General features: G+C 43.8%; 1 protein-coding gene across 5 annotated transcripts in view; it reads right to left on the bottom strand.

Moving 5' to 3' along the window:
- The window catches only part of CSNK1D (casein kinase 1 delta), an 81,194-nt gene extending 64,574 nt beyond the window's left edge, over window positions 1–16,620 (bottom strand). For 3 of the 5 annotated variants that reach the window (XR_005288807.2, XM_038371438.2, XM_038371434.2), the window contains exons 1-2: window positions 16,363–16,602; window positions 15,443–15,743 (exon numbers count right to left, since the gene is read on the bottom strand). Coding sequence is in view for 3 of the 5 variants with exons in the window: in XM_038371438.2 (XP_038227366.1) it covers window positions 15,443–15,518 (76 nt within the window). In the remaining 2 variants the exon portion in view is untranslated. Of the gene's footprint in view, window positions 1–4,258; window positions 4,435–15,442; window positions 15,744–16,362 lie in introns of those variants that run through there. The other 2 variants (XM_038371435.1, XM_043497586.1) reach the window with 2 other exon arrangements.
- Between the last annotated feature and the right edge of the window lie 4,024 nt (window positions 16,621–20,644).

The following is a 20,644-nucleotide window of genomic DNA, read 5'->3' as shown; positions in this document are numbered from 1 at the left end:
AAATAAACTATAATTTAAACAAAATTCAAAAATCCATTAATTTTTTTTTCAAAATAATCATCAATTTTTATTCATGTTATAAAGGAAGTAATCAAGTGATACATTTTCTATTCTGGATCATGATCTTTCCCTCAACCTGAGACATTTCAAATGTAGCAAGGATGAAAGTATTTAACCACTGGAACCACATCATGGGTTGTGGTGGATTCTCTATCACTGACAATTTTTAAAACACTGGATGTTCGTCTAAAAGATATGCTCTAGAAATTATTTTGGGGAAGTTCTATGGGCTGTTACACAAGAGGTCAGATTATATGACGACAATGGTCTCTTTTGGCCCTGGAATTTAATAATATGACTAAGTCTATTACTTTGGACAAGTGTACCACTTTGAGATCCACCCAGACGTGGCCTAGCTCCCTAAATACAATTGGAACACTCCTTAGTTCTGAGACTATTCTAAATTGCCTTCTTAACCAGTCTACTTTTGTGTTCAGTATCCCGTTTATGCCCTAAGGATGGCATGGTAACTTTCCATTTAGGAGAGCATCTATATTGCTTCGGCATTTACACCTGAACTTGAAAATGTATATATGCTACCGTTGTGTTGTCTGATCAAACCAAGACATAATCCTGTAAATCTAGGAGAACCAGCCTGATCACTTATCTCTCAGAAGTAAATGTTCTAAAACTGGTCTCTGAACCCTTTCACATTTCCTATGTATTGCAATGACCCAATCATGCTCCCCTGTCCTGAATGGCTGGCAACCATAAACAAAATTTCAGGTCCTGGATTGTGATCCTACCATCATATAAAATTATTGGAGAAGTGGTAAATAATGAAGACAGGTCACTGATTCAGAGGGATCTAGATTGCCTGGTAAACTAACTACAAGCAAACAAATATGCATTTTAACACGGGTAAATGTAAATGTAAAAAGGAAGGAAGAATGGAGGACATATTTACAGGATGGGGGACACTGCCCTATGAAGCAGTGGCTCAGAAAAAAACGTTGGGATTGTGGTGGATAATCAGCTGGAACATGAGCTTCCAGTGTCAAGCTGTAGCCAAAAGAGTTATTGCAATCCTGGGATGCATAAACGGGGGAATTTTGAGTAGGAGTAGGGAGATTATGTTACCTCTGTATTTGGCACTGGTGTGACTGCTGCTGCAATACTGTGTCCAATTCTGGTGCCCATAATTCAAGAAGTATGTTGGTAAATTGGAGAGGGTTCAGAGAAGAGCCACAAGTATAATTAAAGGATTAGAAAACATGCCTTATAATGACAGACTCAAGGAGTTCAATTTATTTAGTTTAAAGAAAAGGTTAAAGGGTGACTTGATTACGATCTGTAAGTACTTACATGGAGAACAAATATTTAATAATGGGCTCTTCAATCTACCAGAGAAAGGTATAACATGATCCAATGGCTGGAAGCTGAAGCTAAATAAATTCAAACTGGAAATAAGGCATACATTTTTAACAGTGAGAGTAATTAACCATCAAACCATACCAAGGGTTGTGGTAGATTCTGCATCACTAACAATGTTTAAATCAAAACTGAATTTTTCCTAAAAGATATGTTCTAGGAATTATTTGGGGGCAAATTCTATGGGCTATACTATACAGAAGATCAGACGAGAGGATACATTGATTGCTTCTGGCCTTAGAAGCTATGAATCACCTGGGGTTCCTATTTCTACTAATGACAGGTTTCAGACTAGCAGCCGTGTTAGTCTGTATTCGCAAAAAGAAAAGCAGTACTTGTGGCACCTTAGAGACTAACAAATTTATTAGAGCATAAGCTTTCGTGAGCTACAGCTCACTTCATCCGATGAAGTTACGTGGTCTTCTAATCCATCTCGGACTTCACTCGAATGGAGAGTATACGCTTTGGCTTACCTATATTCTCAATACTACAGTAGAGTGCCAGTTTTCCCATAGGTAAGGTCAAGAGTTCCATTTTGTTTAAATATTGACTCTTCTAAGTGCTTAAAAATCCATATGGTTACTTGGATTGCCTTGAAATTTGAGTCTCTTGGGATGTGGGACAGGGTTAGTGATCTAAATTTGGAGTCATTTGACATGGGGGTGTGACTACACTCCATATTTGTCCTAGTAATATTATTATAATATAGCTATGGCATAATTATGATGCATTTTGTACAAGATAAGTCATGTGAGGCATCATTGAAAAAGTTATGATTTGCTGAATATGATTATCCTATTTGTATGCATTCCTCATTTTTGTATCTGAAGTTATATATACTATGCATCTGTACTTCAAATGTAATTACACGTAAGTTACACCCACTACACAAGCTGGTTTTGATGGGCCTATTCAGGGCAATGAGCCATTAGGGAAAACAATAGGCCTTAGGAGAAGCTTATCTCCCACCTGGTGAGCCTTCCTGAGAAGGCTACAGACAGCCTGTAAGTAATGGCTGCTGTGACGCTACAAGGACATGTGACCAGGCCACTGGAAGCCATCTTGGGATGTCAGTATTTTTCCCACAAACCGGTCTGGGAACCAGGTTTTGAAACAAAGGGTTCCCACCATATACTAAAGCTATATAAGGCAGGGAGTGACATCATCCATGGTTCTTCACTCCCCACACAAGATGACTCCTGGAAACACCTCTGGAACGAAGACTGAACTGGGGGAAGTACTGGACCAGGGTGGATTTGGTTTAAACCAAATTGGTTTAAATCATGATTTAAATCACTAGTCAGGAAGACTATTTAATTCTGGATTTCTACATAAAAGTGCATTATTGTTGGTTGTTATAACCTTAATATATATTCTTCACACTCAGAGATAGATGTACGTTTCATTTTTAGATGGTACACACTATACATTTTTAAAGCGATTTATTTTGAAAACTTTTCAGATTAGTTTTACAGCTATATCAGAAAATGAATGAATGATTGGTTATTTCATTTACCAAAGGTAATTGAAGCAGACAGTTCACCTCCCAATGACTTCATAAATATCTACAATTCAACAGGTTAATCATTAATATTTGGAGGATTTTCTCACCATGCTGTATTAGGAGGAGAACATCACCAGACAGACATTTAAATTGTTTTATTTAACTATTTCTCACCTCTATATAATTATTTATTTTAAAACATTTTTGCTGTTAACAAGCATATTATCTCTGGAGACTCAAATTCACAGTTTGAGAACTATAAACCTAAACATTTCTGATGGTATCTTCTAGACTGAGCACTGAGTCCCATTGGGTAGATAAGAAAGATTTAACCTAAATAATCTATACAGAATCCCCTGGAACCCCATAAGATTGGGTCCCTAATCCATTCTATTGGAACTCATTTACAAAGCTTTTCTTAAACATTACATGAATATATTGTCTCATATCATAGAATTAGAATTTATAATCCCAATTGCAGGATGAGATATCTTTCAGATATAATGTATCTTAATTAAAACTATCTTTAAATAGGTTTTTTCCGCAAAAAGCATTTGATCAAAAAATCCGATTTTTTTTTATTATTATTTTTAAATCATTGATTTTTATCCACCCTGTGCTGGACCCAGGCTAAAGGGATTTCTAGCCTGTGTATGAAACACCTGGGGATTCCAAGCTGCAAAGAAAGTGTAGCTTGTGCCTTAAAAATCTACAAGTCTCAAAACATAATAGCAAAATTTATTTTAAGTACATCAGAAGCAGGAAGCCTGCTAAACAACCAGTGGGGCCACTGGACAATCGAGAAGCTAAAGGAGCACTCAAGGACGGTAAGGCCATTATGGAGAAACTAAATGAATTATTTGCATCAGTCTTCACAGCTAAGGATGTGATGGAGATTCCCAAACCTGCACCATTCTTTTTAGATGACAGATCTGAGGAACTGTCCCAAACTGAGGTATCATTAGAAGAGGTTTTGGAACAAAGTGATAAATTAAACAGCAATAAGTCACCAGGACCAGATGGTATTCATCCAAGAGTTCTGAAAGAACTCAAATGTGAAATTGAAGAACTACTAACTATGATATACAATCTATCTTTTAAATCAGCTTCTGTACCAGATGACTGGAGGATAGCTAGTGTGATGGCAATTTTTAAAAAGGGCTCCAGAGGTGATCCCGGCAATTACAGGCCTGTAAGCCTGACTGCAGTACCGGGCAAGCTGGTTGAAACTACAATAAAGAACAATATTGTCACACATATAGATGACTGTTCCTCAACAAATTATGTTCAACATTGTTTTAGTAAAGGGAAATCAGGCCTCACCAATCTATAGAATTCTTTGGGGGGGGGGGGGGTCAACAAGCATGTGGACCAAGGGAATCCAGTGGATATAAGGTACTTAGATGTTCAGAAAGCCTTTGACAAGGTCCCTCACCACAGGCTCTTACGCAAAGTAAGCTGCCACAGGATAAGGGGAAGGTGCTCTCGTGGACTTGTAACTGGTTAAAAGATAGGAAACAAAAGGTAGGTATAAATAGTCAGTTTTTAGAATGGAGAGCAGTAAATAGTGGTGTCCCTCAGGGATCTGTTCTAGGACCAGTCCTATTCAACATATTCATAAATGATCTGGAAAAAGGGGTAAAATTTGCAGATGTTACAAAATTACTGAAGATAGTTAAAACCCTGGCAGACTGCGAAGAGCTACAAAAGGATCTCTCAAAACTGGGTGACTGGGCAACAAATTAGCAGATGAAATTTAATGTTGATAAATGCAAAGTAATGCACATTGGAAAGCATAATCCCAGCTATACATATAAAATGATGGGGTCTAAATTAGCTGTTACCACTCAAAGATCTCGGAGTCACTCTGGATAGTTTTCTGAAAACATCTACTCAATGCGCAGCGGCAGTCAAAAAAGCAAACAGAATGCTGGGAATAATTACGAAAGGCACAGAAAATAGGACAGAAAATATCATGTTGTCTCTATATAAATCCATGGTATGCCCACATCTTGAATACTGTGTGCAGATGTGGTTGCCCCATCTCAAAAAAAGATATATTGGAATTGGAAAAGGTTCAGAAAAGGGCAACAAAGTTATTAGGGGTAAGAAACAGCTTCTATATGAGGAGAGATTAATGAGACTGGGACTTTTCAACTTGGAAAAGAGACAGCTAAGGGGAGATATATGATTGAGGTCTATAAAATCATGACTGGTGTAGAGAAAGTAGATAAGGAAGTGTTGTTTACTACTTATCATAACACAAGAACTAGGGGTCACCAAATGAAATTAATAGGCAGCAGGTTTAAAACAAATAAAAGGAAGTATTTCTTCACACAATGCACAGTCCACCTATGGAACTCCTTGCCAGAGGATGTTGTAAAGGCCAAGACCATAACAGGGTTCAAAAAAGAACTAGATAAATTCATGGAGGATAGGTCCATCGGTGGCTATTAGCCAGGATGGGCAGGAATGTTGTCCCTGGCCTCTGTTTGCCAGAAGCTGGGAATGAGCAACAGGGGATGGATCACTTGATTACCTGTTCTGTTCATTCCCTCTGGGACACCTGGCACTGGCCACTGTCAGAAGACAAGATACGGGGCTAGATGGATCTTTGGTCTGACCCAGTAGGGCCATTCTTATGTTCTTAAGTCTGCCTGTACCATCAGTTATGGTGAGAATCTGCGATTCATATCCAATCTATTTAGTATATTAAGCTTACTTTGCATTTTTTGTTCATTTGCTAGGTAATCTGCTTTGATCTGTTTGCTATCACTTAAAATCTATCTTTTGTAGTTAATAACTTGTTTTTGTTTTAATATAAACCAGTGAACTTTGACTGGAGTGCTTGGGGAAAATCTCAGCTTGGTTACCACAAGTGTGCATTGTTCTCTTCACATTGAGGGAGAGGTGGACGGGGTATTAAACCCATATACTGGCCAGATTTGACCAGGGCAAGATGGTACTGCTCCGGAGTACTAGGCTGGGAAGCTAGGGGTTAGAAAGCCTGAATGTAACTGCAGCTGGGTATGTCCCTACCTGTGCGAATGCTGGTGAAAGTGTAGGCTGGAGGGCTTTGCAGCTTGTCATAGCAGTACAGTATGAGAAAACGCCCAGGCTTGTGGGTCAGGGTGCTCAGTAGTACCCGAGTTCCAGGGGCCATCCCTGGAAAAACCCGTCAGAGGGGGTTCCTGTGATATACCCCCCAAAACAAATTTTCTTAAGATTGACAGATTTTACCAACTTTTCTGCAAAGCCATGGTTTGATCTTTGGCCAAATGGACTCAATCACTCAACATTTATCCCAGCTACTGCATGACAACCACTAACTCTTTAAGGAAGAAACACTGAAAACAGTATTCAAAAAAAGATTTTGGCTCTGTAGATAATCACGAGCCTAATGCTCAAATGCCAAATTGATTATGCTGCACAGATGCAAACAGATTTCCCAAGAGAACTGTGAGCCAGCCATGATTCTGGACCTTGAAGTTTAAGGGGACATCCTACAGTCATTGAAATTGAGCAACATTCTGGCACTATGAATAGGGCTCTATGTTTGTCACGGACTCCATGACTTTTTGCGACCTCAGTGACTACTTCTGTAGTGGCCTGTGTGGCTGGGTTAGGATTAGCCCGGCAGCACCCTCCCCTAAGATTCAATCAGGAGTATTTATGGTATAGTCATGGACAGGTCATGGGTCATGATTTTTTGAGTCTTGCCCATGACCTGTCCATGACTTTTATTAAAAATACCCATAATTAAATTGTAGCCTTAACTATGAGTTCAAATCTGAACCTTTGAAGAAATCGGAAGGGGGGAAAAAGTTGTCATGTTGCTACAATTTGACTCTGTCTAAGGGTTTTTGTTTTGGAAAAATTTAATCAGAGTACAGCAGAAAATTCAGAAGGTGCTAAAACTATTTTTTAAAAGAAATTAAATTACACAAATGAATGCCTCCTGGGAAGGAGGGGAAATTAGGGAGTGAAGACGGATAAATGAAAATGTGTGGTGGGGGTCAGAGGGAGTGGGAGGGGAGAGACACTAGAAGGGGTTTCATGGAGGTGGGTAGAAGGGATTGGGGTAGAGGGCACCTGTTAGCCCTATATTCTTCCTTCCTGTGGGTGTGCTGGGGGTCACCTGTCACTCTGGAGTTGGAGTGAGGGATGAGAAGAGGCCCGCTGGGAGCATGCATGAAGCATACGGTTCCAAGACCCAGGTAAGGAGCTAAGAACGTGCATGCCTGATGCATATAATTGGTTTTAAAGAAATAGCACTGGGTATGGGGAGTGGTGGGGGATGAGAGCACTCAGAGATGAATGGCGCAGTTCGCACATCTGAATTATTGTTTCAATTGTAATTGTGTCCACAGGGTATTCCCATTCATCTGAAAACATCTTATTGAGATGAATGGGCCACTCCACACCTCCTCAGAGCCTCCTATGTTTTCAGAATTATCCTTTGCTGGGAATCTAGATATAGCAAAGCAGTTGTTGATAATTAATTTCATACAATATTACAGCAGAACATGACTTCTGCTACAGTTGAGATTGAGAGACTTTTCTGTTGAATGATTCTTCTTAGTGCTCAAAATCTATATGCTTGCTCAGATTGGCCTGAAATTTGCTATCCCTCATGGTACAATGGGATAATGATAGCAATCAAAATTTGAGCAAGGGGTTCCTGAGATATAGCCCGCCTCCAAAAAGATTTCTTAACATTCACAGATTTTACCAACTTTTTTGTGCACACTTTTCTTCTAAAGTGCTAATGGCTTAATGGGACAGGAAGTGAAAGGTGACCTGGAAATGGGGGGACTATATGTCGTGGGAGAAGTGAGGGCAGGAGAGAAATACCAGTCTTCTCTCACATGCTTAAAGTTAGTGCTCCCCTGCCCAGACCCCCCCACAGATCTGTATGCCCAGTGCCCTCCCCCAGCTAAACTCTCCCACAGACCCCTATGCCCAGCACCTCTCACCCAGAGACCCTTTCACAGAGTAGAAGTGCAGGGCCAGCAGCCAGGACACCGGGTGCAGGGGGTCAGGAGTGGAGCCCCAAGTAAAGCCTGGGGGTGCTGTAGCATCCCCCACACCCCTAGTTCCCAGGCCTATGCTGCCCAGCACCCCGCACAAACCCCTCACTGCCTAGAGACCCCCGCCCCCCCAAGACCCACTCCCACACACCATGCCCCCCTGCTGAACTCATCAGGCCTGCTGTTGGCAATAGTGCTCCAGCAGGGCTGGGCTGCCTAATGCCCTCTCCCCCTCAGCTGGCCCCACCCCCTGCTAGCCCAGAATGGCAAATTTTGAATAGTTTTTAGCACTGCAGCTCGGCTGCAGCTGTGTGGTAATCAGGCCGAATGTGGCCTGCAGGATGAGAACCACTGTATCAGAGAAAAGAAAAGGAGTACTTGTGGCACCTTACAGACTAACAAATTTATTTGAGCATAAGCTCTTGTGAGCTCCCATCCTGTACCATACCACCACAGCTGCAATCAGTGAAAGCATTCCAGATGGAGATCACTCAGTTTGAAAGAGAGGACTGGTGGTGAAGCATTCTCTATTAGGGATCATCACCTCTAGAAACAGCCTTCTTTCTTACCCTAGTCAGAAACAGTCCTGGTCTGCTAACCTTCAGGGCATGCCACAAGGCACATATATTTCCATCAGCTGCTGCAAAGGACAGGATTTGATGGGGATGAGATCCACGTGGAGACAGTGTTTTGTAGGGGATCAAGTTCTGCTGGATATGATGTTAAGCTGCTATTTAATATTTCTCCTCATAATTTGTATAAAGACCACCTAAGAGCCTTGTATAGGCACTCTTTTGTATAAACCCAAATAAACTATTAGCTTAAAGACAGACAATAAATGAGACAGTATAAAAAAACCTCAACTTCAGTTTTTGAAAGGGTGAAAAGTGAGTGTTACATTACAAGGCCTTATTTTACTTAATAAAAACAAAGGCAGGTGATGTTGTTAACCCATACAATTTTGCATTCCTAGTTCCATTCCCTCATTTTAAATCTAGATACTTTTCAATGTTTATATCCATCAGTGAAAATGTTTGGTTTTATTCTGTCCTGATCAGGGAATTGGGAGGCATTTTATTACAATTCTAAAGAACAGAAAGTTTCCAGAATAACTTTGGGGTGGCCTTCATGGTTTGTGGTCAAATGTAGCAGTAGTATAGATTTTAAAATTTTATTTTTAATAGTACATGTAATGCGGTTGCAAACATTTGACTTAGAATAAGGAGTTGCCAAACTGACAATAAACACCATGCACAAGTCTGAAACACGGAGGGCCAAGTTTTGTCATCATTTATACCGGTTTGACTCCAAAGACTTTGGTCTAGCATATTAAACTTCAGAACAGCTATCTATTTTAAATTTGTTATTCTTCTCTAGCTGTATATTATACATTCTTGGGACTATTTAAAATACCATCTGAGAATCCATGCTACTTTTTTTTTTCCTTTTCCTTTCAAGGGGGCAATTTCTAAAGATTTAGGCATATTAAATCCCTAGTTTGTTCTTTTTAAATTCCCACTTCAAACTGTTTTATTTCAGATAGTGCTTTGGATTTTGAAATTCTGCCTGCAAGTCCCACACAGCCAGCTTGGTGTCATTCTAAACACCTACAATTTGAAGGATGAGGCAGAGAATCTGAAAGCACAGTCACTGAGGAAGAACTGCTGTCTGAAAAGTGTCATTTGAGAGGGCCCTAACCTCCCAGCACATCCTATATTTGAAGTTAAGGAGGATAAGTCAGGGAAATAAATCAAAATCCCAATCTAAAATTTGAGTGGATTTTTAAAATCTACAGAGTGAATATTAAAAGCCATTATTGGTTAGACAGTGAAATAGTTTTTAAATAATTTTAAAAGTTGTTTTGACTAAGTTATGCCCTATTCATACTGGCTTCACAATTGTGAGAAGAAACTAGTTTTAAAAAAAAAGAACGAGGAGTACTTGTGACACCTTAGAGACTAAAATTTATTTGGGCATAAACTTTTGTGGGCTAAAACCTACTTCATCGGATGCATGCAGTGGAAAATACAGTAGGAAGATATATATACACACACACAGAGAACATGAAAAAATGGGTGTTGCCATACCATCTATAACGAGACTGATCAATTAAGGTGGGATACTATCAGCAGGAGAAAAAAAAAACTTTTGTAGTGATAATCAGGATGGCCCATTTCAAACAGTTGACAAGAAGGCGTGAGTAACAGTAGGGGAAAAATTAGCATGGGGAAATAGTTTTTACTTTGTGTAATGACCCATCCACTTCCAGTCTTTATTCAAGCCTAATTTAATGGTGTCCAGTTTGCAAATTAATTTCAATTCTGCAGTTTCTCGGTGGAGTCTGTTTTTGAAGTTTTTTTGTTGGAGTACTGCAACTTTTAGGTCTGTATTTGAGTGACCAGGGAGGTTGAAGTGTTCTTGATGTCTGATTTGAATCCATTTATTCTTTTGCGTAGAGACTGTCTGGTTTGGCCAATGTACATGGCAGAGGGGCATTGCCGGCACATGATGGCATATATCACATTGGTAGATGTGCAGGTGAACGAGCCTCTGATGATGTGGCTGATGTGATCAGGTCCTATGTTATTTTCCCAACATGGAGGAAAAACAGTGTAGACTCAGCTCATATTTGTTTCTATTTTAACATTTAGACAAACAATACCTATTCTAGGCTCTAGATACCCTACCACGTAGCTGAATGCACACACATAATAAAACTAAGAACTGTTATTCACAAAAACATCACGACAGCTCCTGGGGGGAGGGTGGGGACAGATTCTCTCCCCCCACCCCAAAAAGTTCACATAATTAGCGTCATTCCTTCAAACAAACTCTCCCCAGATGTCTGCCAAAACATCATGTTTGTTAGCAGCGTGCCCTAACAGTGAGCCCAAACTAGTTGGTTGTTCTGAACCAAAAGAAGGGGGCACTCATATGCAGGATATTCTGCAAACAACTCTCTCTAAGGGATTGTCCAGGATAGGAAATACAGGACTAATACTTCACTTGTGCAGCTCCACCAGCAGAAGCTCTAGTGTAGATAGGGATGAAAAGCACTGGCTTGCTCTCTTGCTTCTATCATCACCCCAGAGATGGAACTGCAACAGTGGATAATTACAGGTCTGAATATACTATGGGAACTCCAACTCAAATGCCTCTGCTGATCTTAGCTATGGCAGTATTGCAGGGTGAGAGGCACAGAGTGGCGATCAATGCATCTGAGGTCAATTTAGCGAGGCTTCACAGACCAGATAAATCAAACACAGATCACTCTCCCATTGACTCCTGAACTCCACCAGATCGAGAGCATCTCCCAGTCGACATTGCATAGTGTGGACCCCGCAGTAAGTAGATCTAAACTATGCCGATTTGAGTTACACTATTCACATAACTCAAATTGCGTACCTTAGATTGAATTTCCCCTGTAGTTTAGACAAGGCCTTAGGTAGGCAGGCCCCACAAAACCAGCATCTTAAACTCCACCCAGAAACCCATAGGTAGCCAGTGCAGATTCCGGAGCACTGGTATTACATGTGCGTAGCAACATATACCACCTTCCTCAGCCTTCTAAATGAATACATTAATAGAGCCATAGAATCCTGAACTCTGTCTATATATACTGCAGATCTTCAGCTAGAAACATGGAGATTTCATTACACGTGTTCTATTCAAGGATAATCAATATTCAGTGCCTGTGAACAAGTGATTTTAGTTTAGAAGTTAGTTCTGAGGAACAGCTGTCCATTGCAATAAGAAATATTGTAGTGTAGAAAAGTAAATTAGTTTATTTGCATACAGATACAGCTGATACACACACTAAGCTATCTAAATTACTATATGCCACAAGGGGCCACAACAATGGTTCCCGTAACCCACCCAGCAATATTGTTAATCTATCCAACTATACTCTTAGCCCAGCAGAAGAATCTGTCCTATCTCGGGGCCTCTCCTTTTGCCCCTCCACCCCCACGAACATGATACAGTTCTGTGGTGACCTAGAATCCTATTTTCGACGTCTCAGACTCAAGGAATATTTCCAACACACCTCTGACCAACATATTAACCCACAGAGACCTTCCTGCCAACACTACAAAAAGAAGGATTCTGGGTGGACTCCTCCTGAAGGTCAAAACAGCAGCCTGGATTTCTACATAGACTGCTTCCGCCGACGTGCACAAGCTGAAATTGTGGAAAAGCAGCATCGCTTACCCCATAACCTCAGCCATGCAGAACACAGTGCCATCCACAGCCTCAGAAACAACTCTGACATCATAATCAAAAAGGCTGACAAAGGAGGTGCTGTCGTCATCATGAATAGGTTGGAATATGAACAAGAGGCTACTAGGCAGCTCTCCAACACCACTTTCTACAAGCCATTACCCTCTGATCCCACTGAGAGTTACCAAAAGAAACTACAGCATTTGCTCAAGAAACTCCCTGAAAAAGCACAAGAACAAATCCGCACAGACACACCCCTGGAGCCCCGACCTGGGATATTCTATCTGCTACCCAAGATCCATAAACCTGGAAATCCTGGACGCCCCATCATCTCAGGCATTGGCACCCTGACAGCAGGATTGTCTGGCTATGTAGACTCCCTCCTCAGGCCCTTCATTACCAGCACTCCCAGCTATCTTCGAGACACCACTGACTTCCTGAGGAAACTACAGTCCATTGGTGATCTTCCTAAAAACACCATCCTAGCCACTATGGATGTAGAAGCCCTCTACACCAACATTCCACACAAAGATGGACTACAAGCCGTCAGGAACAGTATCCCCGATACTGTCACGGCTAACCTGGTGGCTGAATTTTGTGACTTTGTCCTCACCCATAACTATTTCACATTTGGTGACAATGTATACCTTCAAATCAGCGGCACTGCGATGGGTACCCGCATGGCCCCACAGTATGCCAACATTTTTATGGCTGACTTAGAACAACGCTTCCTCAGCTCTCGTCCCCTAATGCCCCTACTCTACTTGCGCTACATTGATGACATCTTCATCATCTGGACCCATGGAAAAGAAGCTCTTGAGGAATTTCACCATGATTTCAACAATTTCCATCCCACCATCAACCTCAGCCTGGACCAGTCCACACAAGAGATCCACTTCCTGGACACTACGGTGCTAATAAGCGATGGTCACATAAACACCACCCTATATCGGAAACCTACTGACCGCTATTCCTACCTACATGCCTCTAGCTTTCATCCAGATCATACCACTCGATCCATTGTCTACAGCCAAGCGCTACGATATAACCACATTTGCTCCAACCCCTCAGACAGAGACAAACACCTACAAGATCTCTATCATGCATTCCTACAACTACAATACCCACCTGCTGAAGTGAAGAAACAGATTGACAGAGCCAGAAGAGTACCCAGAAGTCACCTACTACAGGACAGGCCCAACAAAGAAAACAACAGAACGCCACTAGCCATCACCTTCAGCCCCCAACTAAAACCTCTCCAACGCATCATCAAGGATCTACAACCTATCCTGAAGGATGAGCCACCACTCTCACAGATCTCGGGAGACAGACCAGTCCTTGCATACAGACAGCCCCCCAATCTGAAGCAAATACTCACCAGCAAGCACACACCACACAAGAGAACCACTAACCCAGGAACCTATCCTTGCAACAAAGCCCGTTGCCAACTCTGTCCACATATCTATTCAGGGGATACCATCATAGGTCCTAATCACATCAGCCACACTATCAGAGGCTCGTTCACCTGCGCATCTACCAATGCGATATATGCCATCATGTGCCAGCAATGCCCCTCTGCCATGTACATTGGTCAAACTGGACAATCTCTACGTAAAAGAATGAATGGACACAAATCAGACGTCAACAATTATAACATTCAAAAACCAGTTGGAGAACACTTCAATCTCTCTGGTCACTCGATCACAGACCTAAGAGTGGCTATACTTCAACAAAAAAGCTTCAAAAACAGACTCCAAGGAGAGACTGCTGAATTGGAATTAATTTGCAAACTGGATACAATTAACTTAGGCTTGAATAGAGACTGGGAATGGAGGAGTCATTACACAAAGTAAAACTATTTCCCCATGGTATTTCTCCCTCCCACCCCACCCCACACTGTTCCTCTGATATTCTTGTTAACTGCTGGAATTAGCCTACCTTGCTTGTTACCATGAAAGGTTTTCCTCCTCCCCCCCGCTAGTGATGGCTTATCTTAAGTGATCACTCTCCTTACAATGTGTATGATAAACCCATTGTTTCATGTTCTCTGTGTGTGTGTATATATATAAATCTCTCCTCTGTTTTTTCCACCAAATGCATCCGATGAATGTAGCTCACGAAAGCTTATGCTCTAATAAATTTGTTAGTCTCTAAGGTGCCACAAGTACTCCTTTTCTTTACACAAATCAGTGATATTCTTTTTAATCTAGGTGGCTACAATTTCCTGGCAGTGGTTGCAGAAAAGTATGTTTTTCCAGCTCATCTTTGGAAGGCTACTCCAATTTTTGAAAGCAGACATCTGTGGTAACATGCTACATATAGAATTTGAAAAAAAATCCCATATGTAGCATGTTTGCACAGGTGTCTGCTTACAAAAATTGGAATAGCCTTCCAAAGATAAAAATCCAGAGACCTTTCTTTTTTTGAACACATTAAAAATGTGTTTAAAGAGATACAATTTCTCAAGTCTGCTTATGATTTAAATTATTAATAGAATCTAGAGGCCCAAGTCAGAACTGAGGAACCACTGTGATAGGTACTGTGTAAACACAGAGGAAGACACAATCCCTGCCCTGAAGAACTTAAGACAAGACTGGGTAAGTGAGATACACAAGGCATGAAAAGTCACATAGGCCCACTACATTATAATGGTTTTTAAAGGGTTTGATTTTTTTTTTGCCAAGACCTAATTATCATTAGTTTGCTGTGATTTTGTCTACATTTCTGATTGGCCTATAAGAAATTGGCAATTTCATCAACTCTATAGCAATTATCATGATATCTAGCACAATGTTCATGGTTCATTTTCAAGTCACTTGACGCAGTTGTCAAATGGTGAGTCAGTATCCTTATCCCGTTTTACAGATGGGAAGAAAGTGGAACAGGGTATGAAAACAGCTTCCCCAATGTCACAGAGGAAGTAAATCAGCAAAAAATGAGCACAGAATCCAGGAGACCTGGCTGTCAGCCCTGTCTAAATTAGAGCATGATGCTTCAATGCTAATTTAGTCCGTCTTCCATATGTGGCAACAAGAAGTTTCCTGAGATTTGGGGGCATTTCGTTGGCAGCAGAACAGCTCGGGTGGCACCGGAGGATAAACGGACTCTCACCCCACCTCCTGCTCCCTATCCCAGCCCGGGCGAACACAGTGAGACTCTTCCAAGAGCCCTCACCCCTCGCAATAGGCCCGTGAGCCCCAAGGCAGCTGCTCAAACAGCGCAGAGACAGAACCCTGCAGGAAAAGGCTCCACGTCTTACCTAGGTAAATATCCCCGAAAGAACCGCTCCCGATCTTCCGGCCCAGCCGGTATCGGTTCCCGACTCTCAGCTCCATGACAGCGGCCCAGTTCGGCTGCTCTGGCCCCGCAAGTCAGCTTCACGGATGCCAGTTCAGAGCCTAGCAACTCCTGTGACCATTGCAGCCCCTAGTCCCGCCGCTCGAAACCAGTGAGACGAGCGGGCGGCGCCGCTCCCCGTCGGATGGACGCGGATTCCCCAGAGTCACGGATCTCCTCAGCGTCTCCGGGCCCGAGCCGCCATACTGTGTGACCTCACTTCCCTAGCAACGGGAGAGGGAGGAGAGGGGTGGGGCTCACTTGGATGAAGGGCGGGGCCTTGGGTGGTTTCTTTCGGGGAGCGTGCTACAGTGAGTGGCGGTCTCAAGGGGACAGTACGTGGGTTCCTAGTCCTGGAGGCTGTGGAGTGGCCCGGAATCAGCCCTCTCATCGGAGCCCGGACCGCAGCCCCATCTGTGAACAACATAGGCCCCCAACCTCGGCCTCATGGCTAACATACAGAAAGCGTCAGCCTGGCTACAGAAACTGTAAAAACCAGGTGGATCCTCTGTGCCAGTCAAAGACTCCTAGGCCCTAGATGTCTCAGACCTTGCCCCATTCAGACTCCTGCTAGAGCTACTTAATAGCACCTTCATCCAGTGATGAGATGCCAAAATCTTAAAAAGGGATTCCCTCCTCACCCCATGAGGGGGTCGTTGCCCACCCCCGCCCCCCAGGGCTCCTGCCCCATCCAACCCCCCTGTGTTCCTTGACGTCCCCCCCATCCCCTGACTGCTCCCAGAACTGGGCAGGAGGGTCTCATGGGCCACTGTAGTGGGTGCCCACCCCACCCCTAAGAGGCACTGCCGGGGGGGTGAGATGGGGAGTCCTGGTGGTGCTTACCTGGGGCAGCTCTCAGGAAGCATCCAGCAGGTTCCTCTGGCTCCTAGGGGCGGGGGAGTGTAGCTAGGGGGAAGCAGGGGAAGAAACCACTCCCCCCACTGATCACATCAAAAGTGGCACCTTAGGCGCCGACTCCCTGGGTGCTCAGGGGCTGGAGCACCCATGGGGAATATTTGATGGGTGCAAAGCACCCACCAGCTGCTCCCCGCTCCACACCCGGCCCCATCTCACCTCACGTCCGCTCCGCCTCCTCCCCTGAACGCACAGCCCTGCTTCCTGCGAATCAGCTGTTCAGCCGGAAGCCGGGGAGGACTGAGAAGCAGGCTGTGGCTTCCCACTCAGGCTGAGGGTGGCGGAGGTGAGCTGGGGCGGGGAGTGGTTCCCCTGTGTGCCCCCCCCCCGTTACCTGCTGCAGCATGGACGACCTTCCTCGCGCCCCCTCCGCCCGAGCTCACCTCCGCTCTGCCTCCCTGGGCCTGAGCGGGAAGCTGCTGCTTGCTTCTCAGCCTGCCCTGGCTTCCCGTGCGAACAGCTGATTCGCGGGAAGCGGGGGGGGGGGGCAGAGAAGCAGAGCAGGGCAGCGCATTCAGGGGAGGAGGCGGAGCAGAGGTGAGCTGGGGCGGGGGGGGGGGCGGAGAAGCGGGGGGCGGCTCGTTCAGGGGAGGAGGCGGAGGTGAGGTGGGGCAGGGAGCTGCTGGTGGGTGCTCTACACCCACCAAATTTTCCCCTTGGGTGCTTCAGGGCCGGAGCACCCCTGGAGTCAGCGCCTAAGGCACCACTTTTGGCTAGTTAAATTTAGAAGCCCTTTTAGAACCGATTGTCCCTCGTGGGACAACCGGTTCTAAAAGGGCTTCTAAATTTAACAACCAGTTCTAGCGAAACAGTGTGAACCGGCTCCAGCTGACCACTGCCTTCATCCCCTCCTGCTTTGCACACAACCTTCATCTAAAAGGATAGAACCTATAGAAATGCTACACCTGAAGTTTTGCATACATACTGCATACACAAAAATTTCATCAATGTCTACCAGACAGAACTTGGATGATTTTCGTGCACAGCAATATCCCAAAAAGATGAGGAGAAAAATGGCAGCAGGTATAAGTTGCTACCAGATCTGGCATGTACTAAAGTGCAAGTAGAATTGGAAAAAGTACAGAGACAGTAACAAAAATGATCAGTGGTATGGAACAGCTTCCTTATGAGGATTGATTAAAAAGACTGGGACTGTTTAGCTTGGAAAAGAGACTGAGGGGGCATATGATAGCAGTCTATAAAATCATGCATAGTAGGGAGAAAATGAGTAAGAAAGTGTTATTTACTCCTTCACACAACACATGAACCAGGGATCACCCAATTAAAATGCTTTACAAATATTGTTTTCAGTCCTATGAAAACAAATAATGCTATTGATTCTAGACTAATTTGGAGGTACATTTTCTTTATGGAACCAGCTCAAAGATAGGTGCCTTCAGGAATGAATGATACAACAGGGGGTTGGACTAGATGATCTCCTGAGGTCCCTTCCAACCCTGATATTCTATGATTCTATGATTCTAAGAGTGGAGTTTCTTTTCCTTTAGATATCTAAATCCATACATAATATTTTCCTATACCATTAAATAATGCCTGTGGGAAATATTATGCTGGTCATTGCAGAACTCTGGATTATGGTTTGTGTGCTGTTTGATTTCAGTGGGGCCATGGTTTCACCCCTAGTGATGAGCATCTTGGTGTGTAGGGCTTGTGCCCTCTTGGACTGGGTAGGATGTCACAGTGAAAGTCTGAATTTACAGCAAATGGCAGCATGCTAGTACAGAGATGGGCAAACTATGGCCCCTGAGCTCCCAGTCAGGGAGGCTAGACCCCGGCCCACCACCTTGCACCTGCCCACCTCCCAGGCTTTCCAATAAACCTGTCCTGCCGCTCTGAGCGGCATGGTAAGGGCGGGGTGTTGGATAAGGGGCAGGAGGTCCCAGGGTGCAGTCAGGAGACAGGGAGCAAGGAGATTGGATAGGGGGTGGGGTCTAGGGGGGCAATTAGGGATGGGGGTCCCAGGAGGGGGTGGTCAGGGGATGAGTGGGGGGGGGGGCGTTGGATGGGTTGGGAATCCTGGGGGGTCTGTCAGGGGGCAGGGTGTGGATAGGGGTCGGGGCAGTCAGGGGACGGGGTGCTTGGATAGGGGATGGGATCCTGGGGCGAGGTGGTTAGGGGGGTTCCCAGGAGAGGGCGGTCAGGGGACAAGGAATGGGGGGGTGGATGAGTTAGGGGTTCTGGGGGGGCAGTCAGGGGGCAGGAAGTGGGAGGGGGTGGATAGGGGGCAGGAGCCAAGCTGTTTGCGGAGGCACAGCCTTCCCTACCTGGCCCTCCATATCGTTTCGCAACCCTGATGTGGTCCTTGGGCCAAAAAGTTCGCCCACCCCTGTGCTAGTACATGTTAACCAAAATAGGCAACCTACAAGACTAGTTGCATTCCCCAAACGGAATGAAATCCAAAAAATAAACACTATGTAAATGAAAAAAACAATTTATAGTTTTAATAATCTAGAGACACTTCCAGAGTGGATTGATTTAAACTCAAAGTGATCTAAATTACCAAGCAGGAAACTTTGTTAGATCAAAGATTTTAATCATGTTTTGCATTTGTACTTTTTAATTATTTTCCTAAAAAAAAGTTTGTTTCAGTTGCTAACCATTATAACACATTGATTTACAACTATATAGGGAGCTTTTACACTAAATTTGGTGTTTCTTTTTGCTAACCAGGAGGTTACATTGTAGCTGTACACATTTATTTAAGCAGTTACATAACTTAATTTACATTTATTCAGATTCTTAATTTTTACATTTTTCTTATAAAATAATGAATGATACATTCTTATTTACTACATGATTAATTTTTTACTTGTTATTTGTATCAAGCTCTATTTGGATGGAAATTCAAATGTAATTTAAAATGCACAAAAATAGCAATTAAAATTTATTATTATATAAAACTATCTTAAAAATACTGGCTACATAGTTATCAAAACATGTTTGGAATTTAAAACTAATTGATTTATTAAATAAAGGAGATAATGGAAAGGGTGGCCAATTCAGGCAATCAGAACAGCAGAGCAGACCAATATGTGAACATCCCTATGCACGTGTCCCTTGTACATAAACACCTGGATGAAGATGGTGAGTATTTAAGGATGGGGGTGTATTGGGTGTGCGTGGAAGCTTACTACATCATTTCAGAGACGGAAGAGCAGCCTTGTCTAGACATTGCCCTCGAACCCAAGTCCCATACGAAGTCAAAAACACCATCCAGGACTTGCCCTTTGACTGTTCAGGACTCTTTTCAGAGCAAACAGACACTAGGCTCCACACCCTGAAATACTCGTGGGCAACCCTGAAGTCTCTGGGGCTTCGTACACCAGCCCCGCAGAGAAAGCCCTTTAAGCCACAACCTGCCCCTTGCTTCTATTCAGTTCCTCCTAGGCAGGACTATAACAGGAAGCGGGGCAGGCGTAATAGGCACAGGGCCAAGGCACTGGGCCAAGGCACAGCGAAGCAGCACTCAGCCTCCAAACCAAACTTTTGAAGATGCACCCAGGGGTGATGCACCAGTTCAAATTTCGAATTCTTCCCCTCCCTTTGTGAATCATCTATCCCATTTCTATCATACCTAGGCTCAAATCACCTCAGACCAATGGGTCTTGAGCATGGTAGAATTGGGATATTATCTCCAATTCTATTCCTTCCCACCCATGCTCCCTGTCCATCTTCAGGGACCCTTCTCATGAGCAACTTCTAGTGCAGGAGGTGCAAATGCTCCTACAACTCAGGGCAGTAGAGGCAGTCCCTCTGGAGTTCAGGGGCAGGGGGTTCTACTCCTGGTATTTCCTAATCCCCAAGGCCAAGGGTGGGCTCAGGCCGATTTTAGACCTGTGAAACCTAAAGATTCATGAAGAAGTTAAAGTTCTACATGGTCCCCCTGGCTTCCATTATTCCCTTCCTGAATCTAGGGGACTGGCACACTGCCCTCGATTTGAAAGATGAGTAATTTCAAGTGTCCATAATCCCATCCCCACAGATGGTTCCTCCGTTTCATGGTCAGCATGAGCTCTGAGCAGCATGGTAAGGGCAGGGGGTTGGATAAGGGGCAGGAGGTTTCAGGGGGCAGTCAGCAACAACCACTATCAGTTTATGGTACTCCCCTCCCGCCTCTCGGCGGCCCCTCAGGTGTTCACTAAGTGCACGGAGGTCATGGCAGCCTTCCTGCGGAAGCGGCAAATGCAAG

The sequence above is a fragment of the Dermochelys coriacea genome, chromosome 14 (genome assembly GCF_009764565.3).
Source record: "Dermochelys coriacea isolate rDerCor1 chromosome 14, rDerCor1.pri.v4, whole genome shotgun sequence".
NCBI lineage: Eukaryota > Metazoa > Chordata > Testudines > Dermochelyidae > Dermochelys > Dermochelys coriacea.
This window is presented reverse-complemented; position numbering and strand designations above follow the sequence as displayed.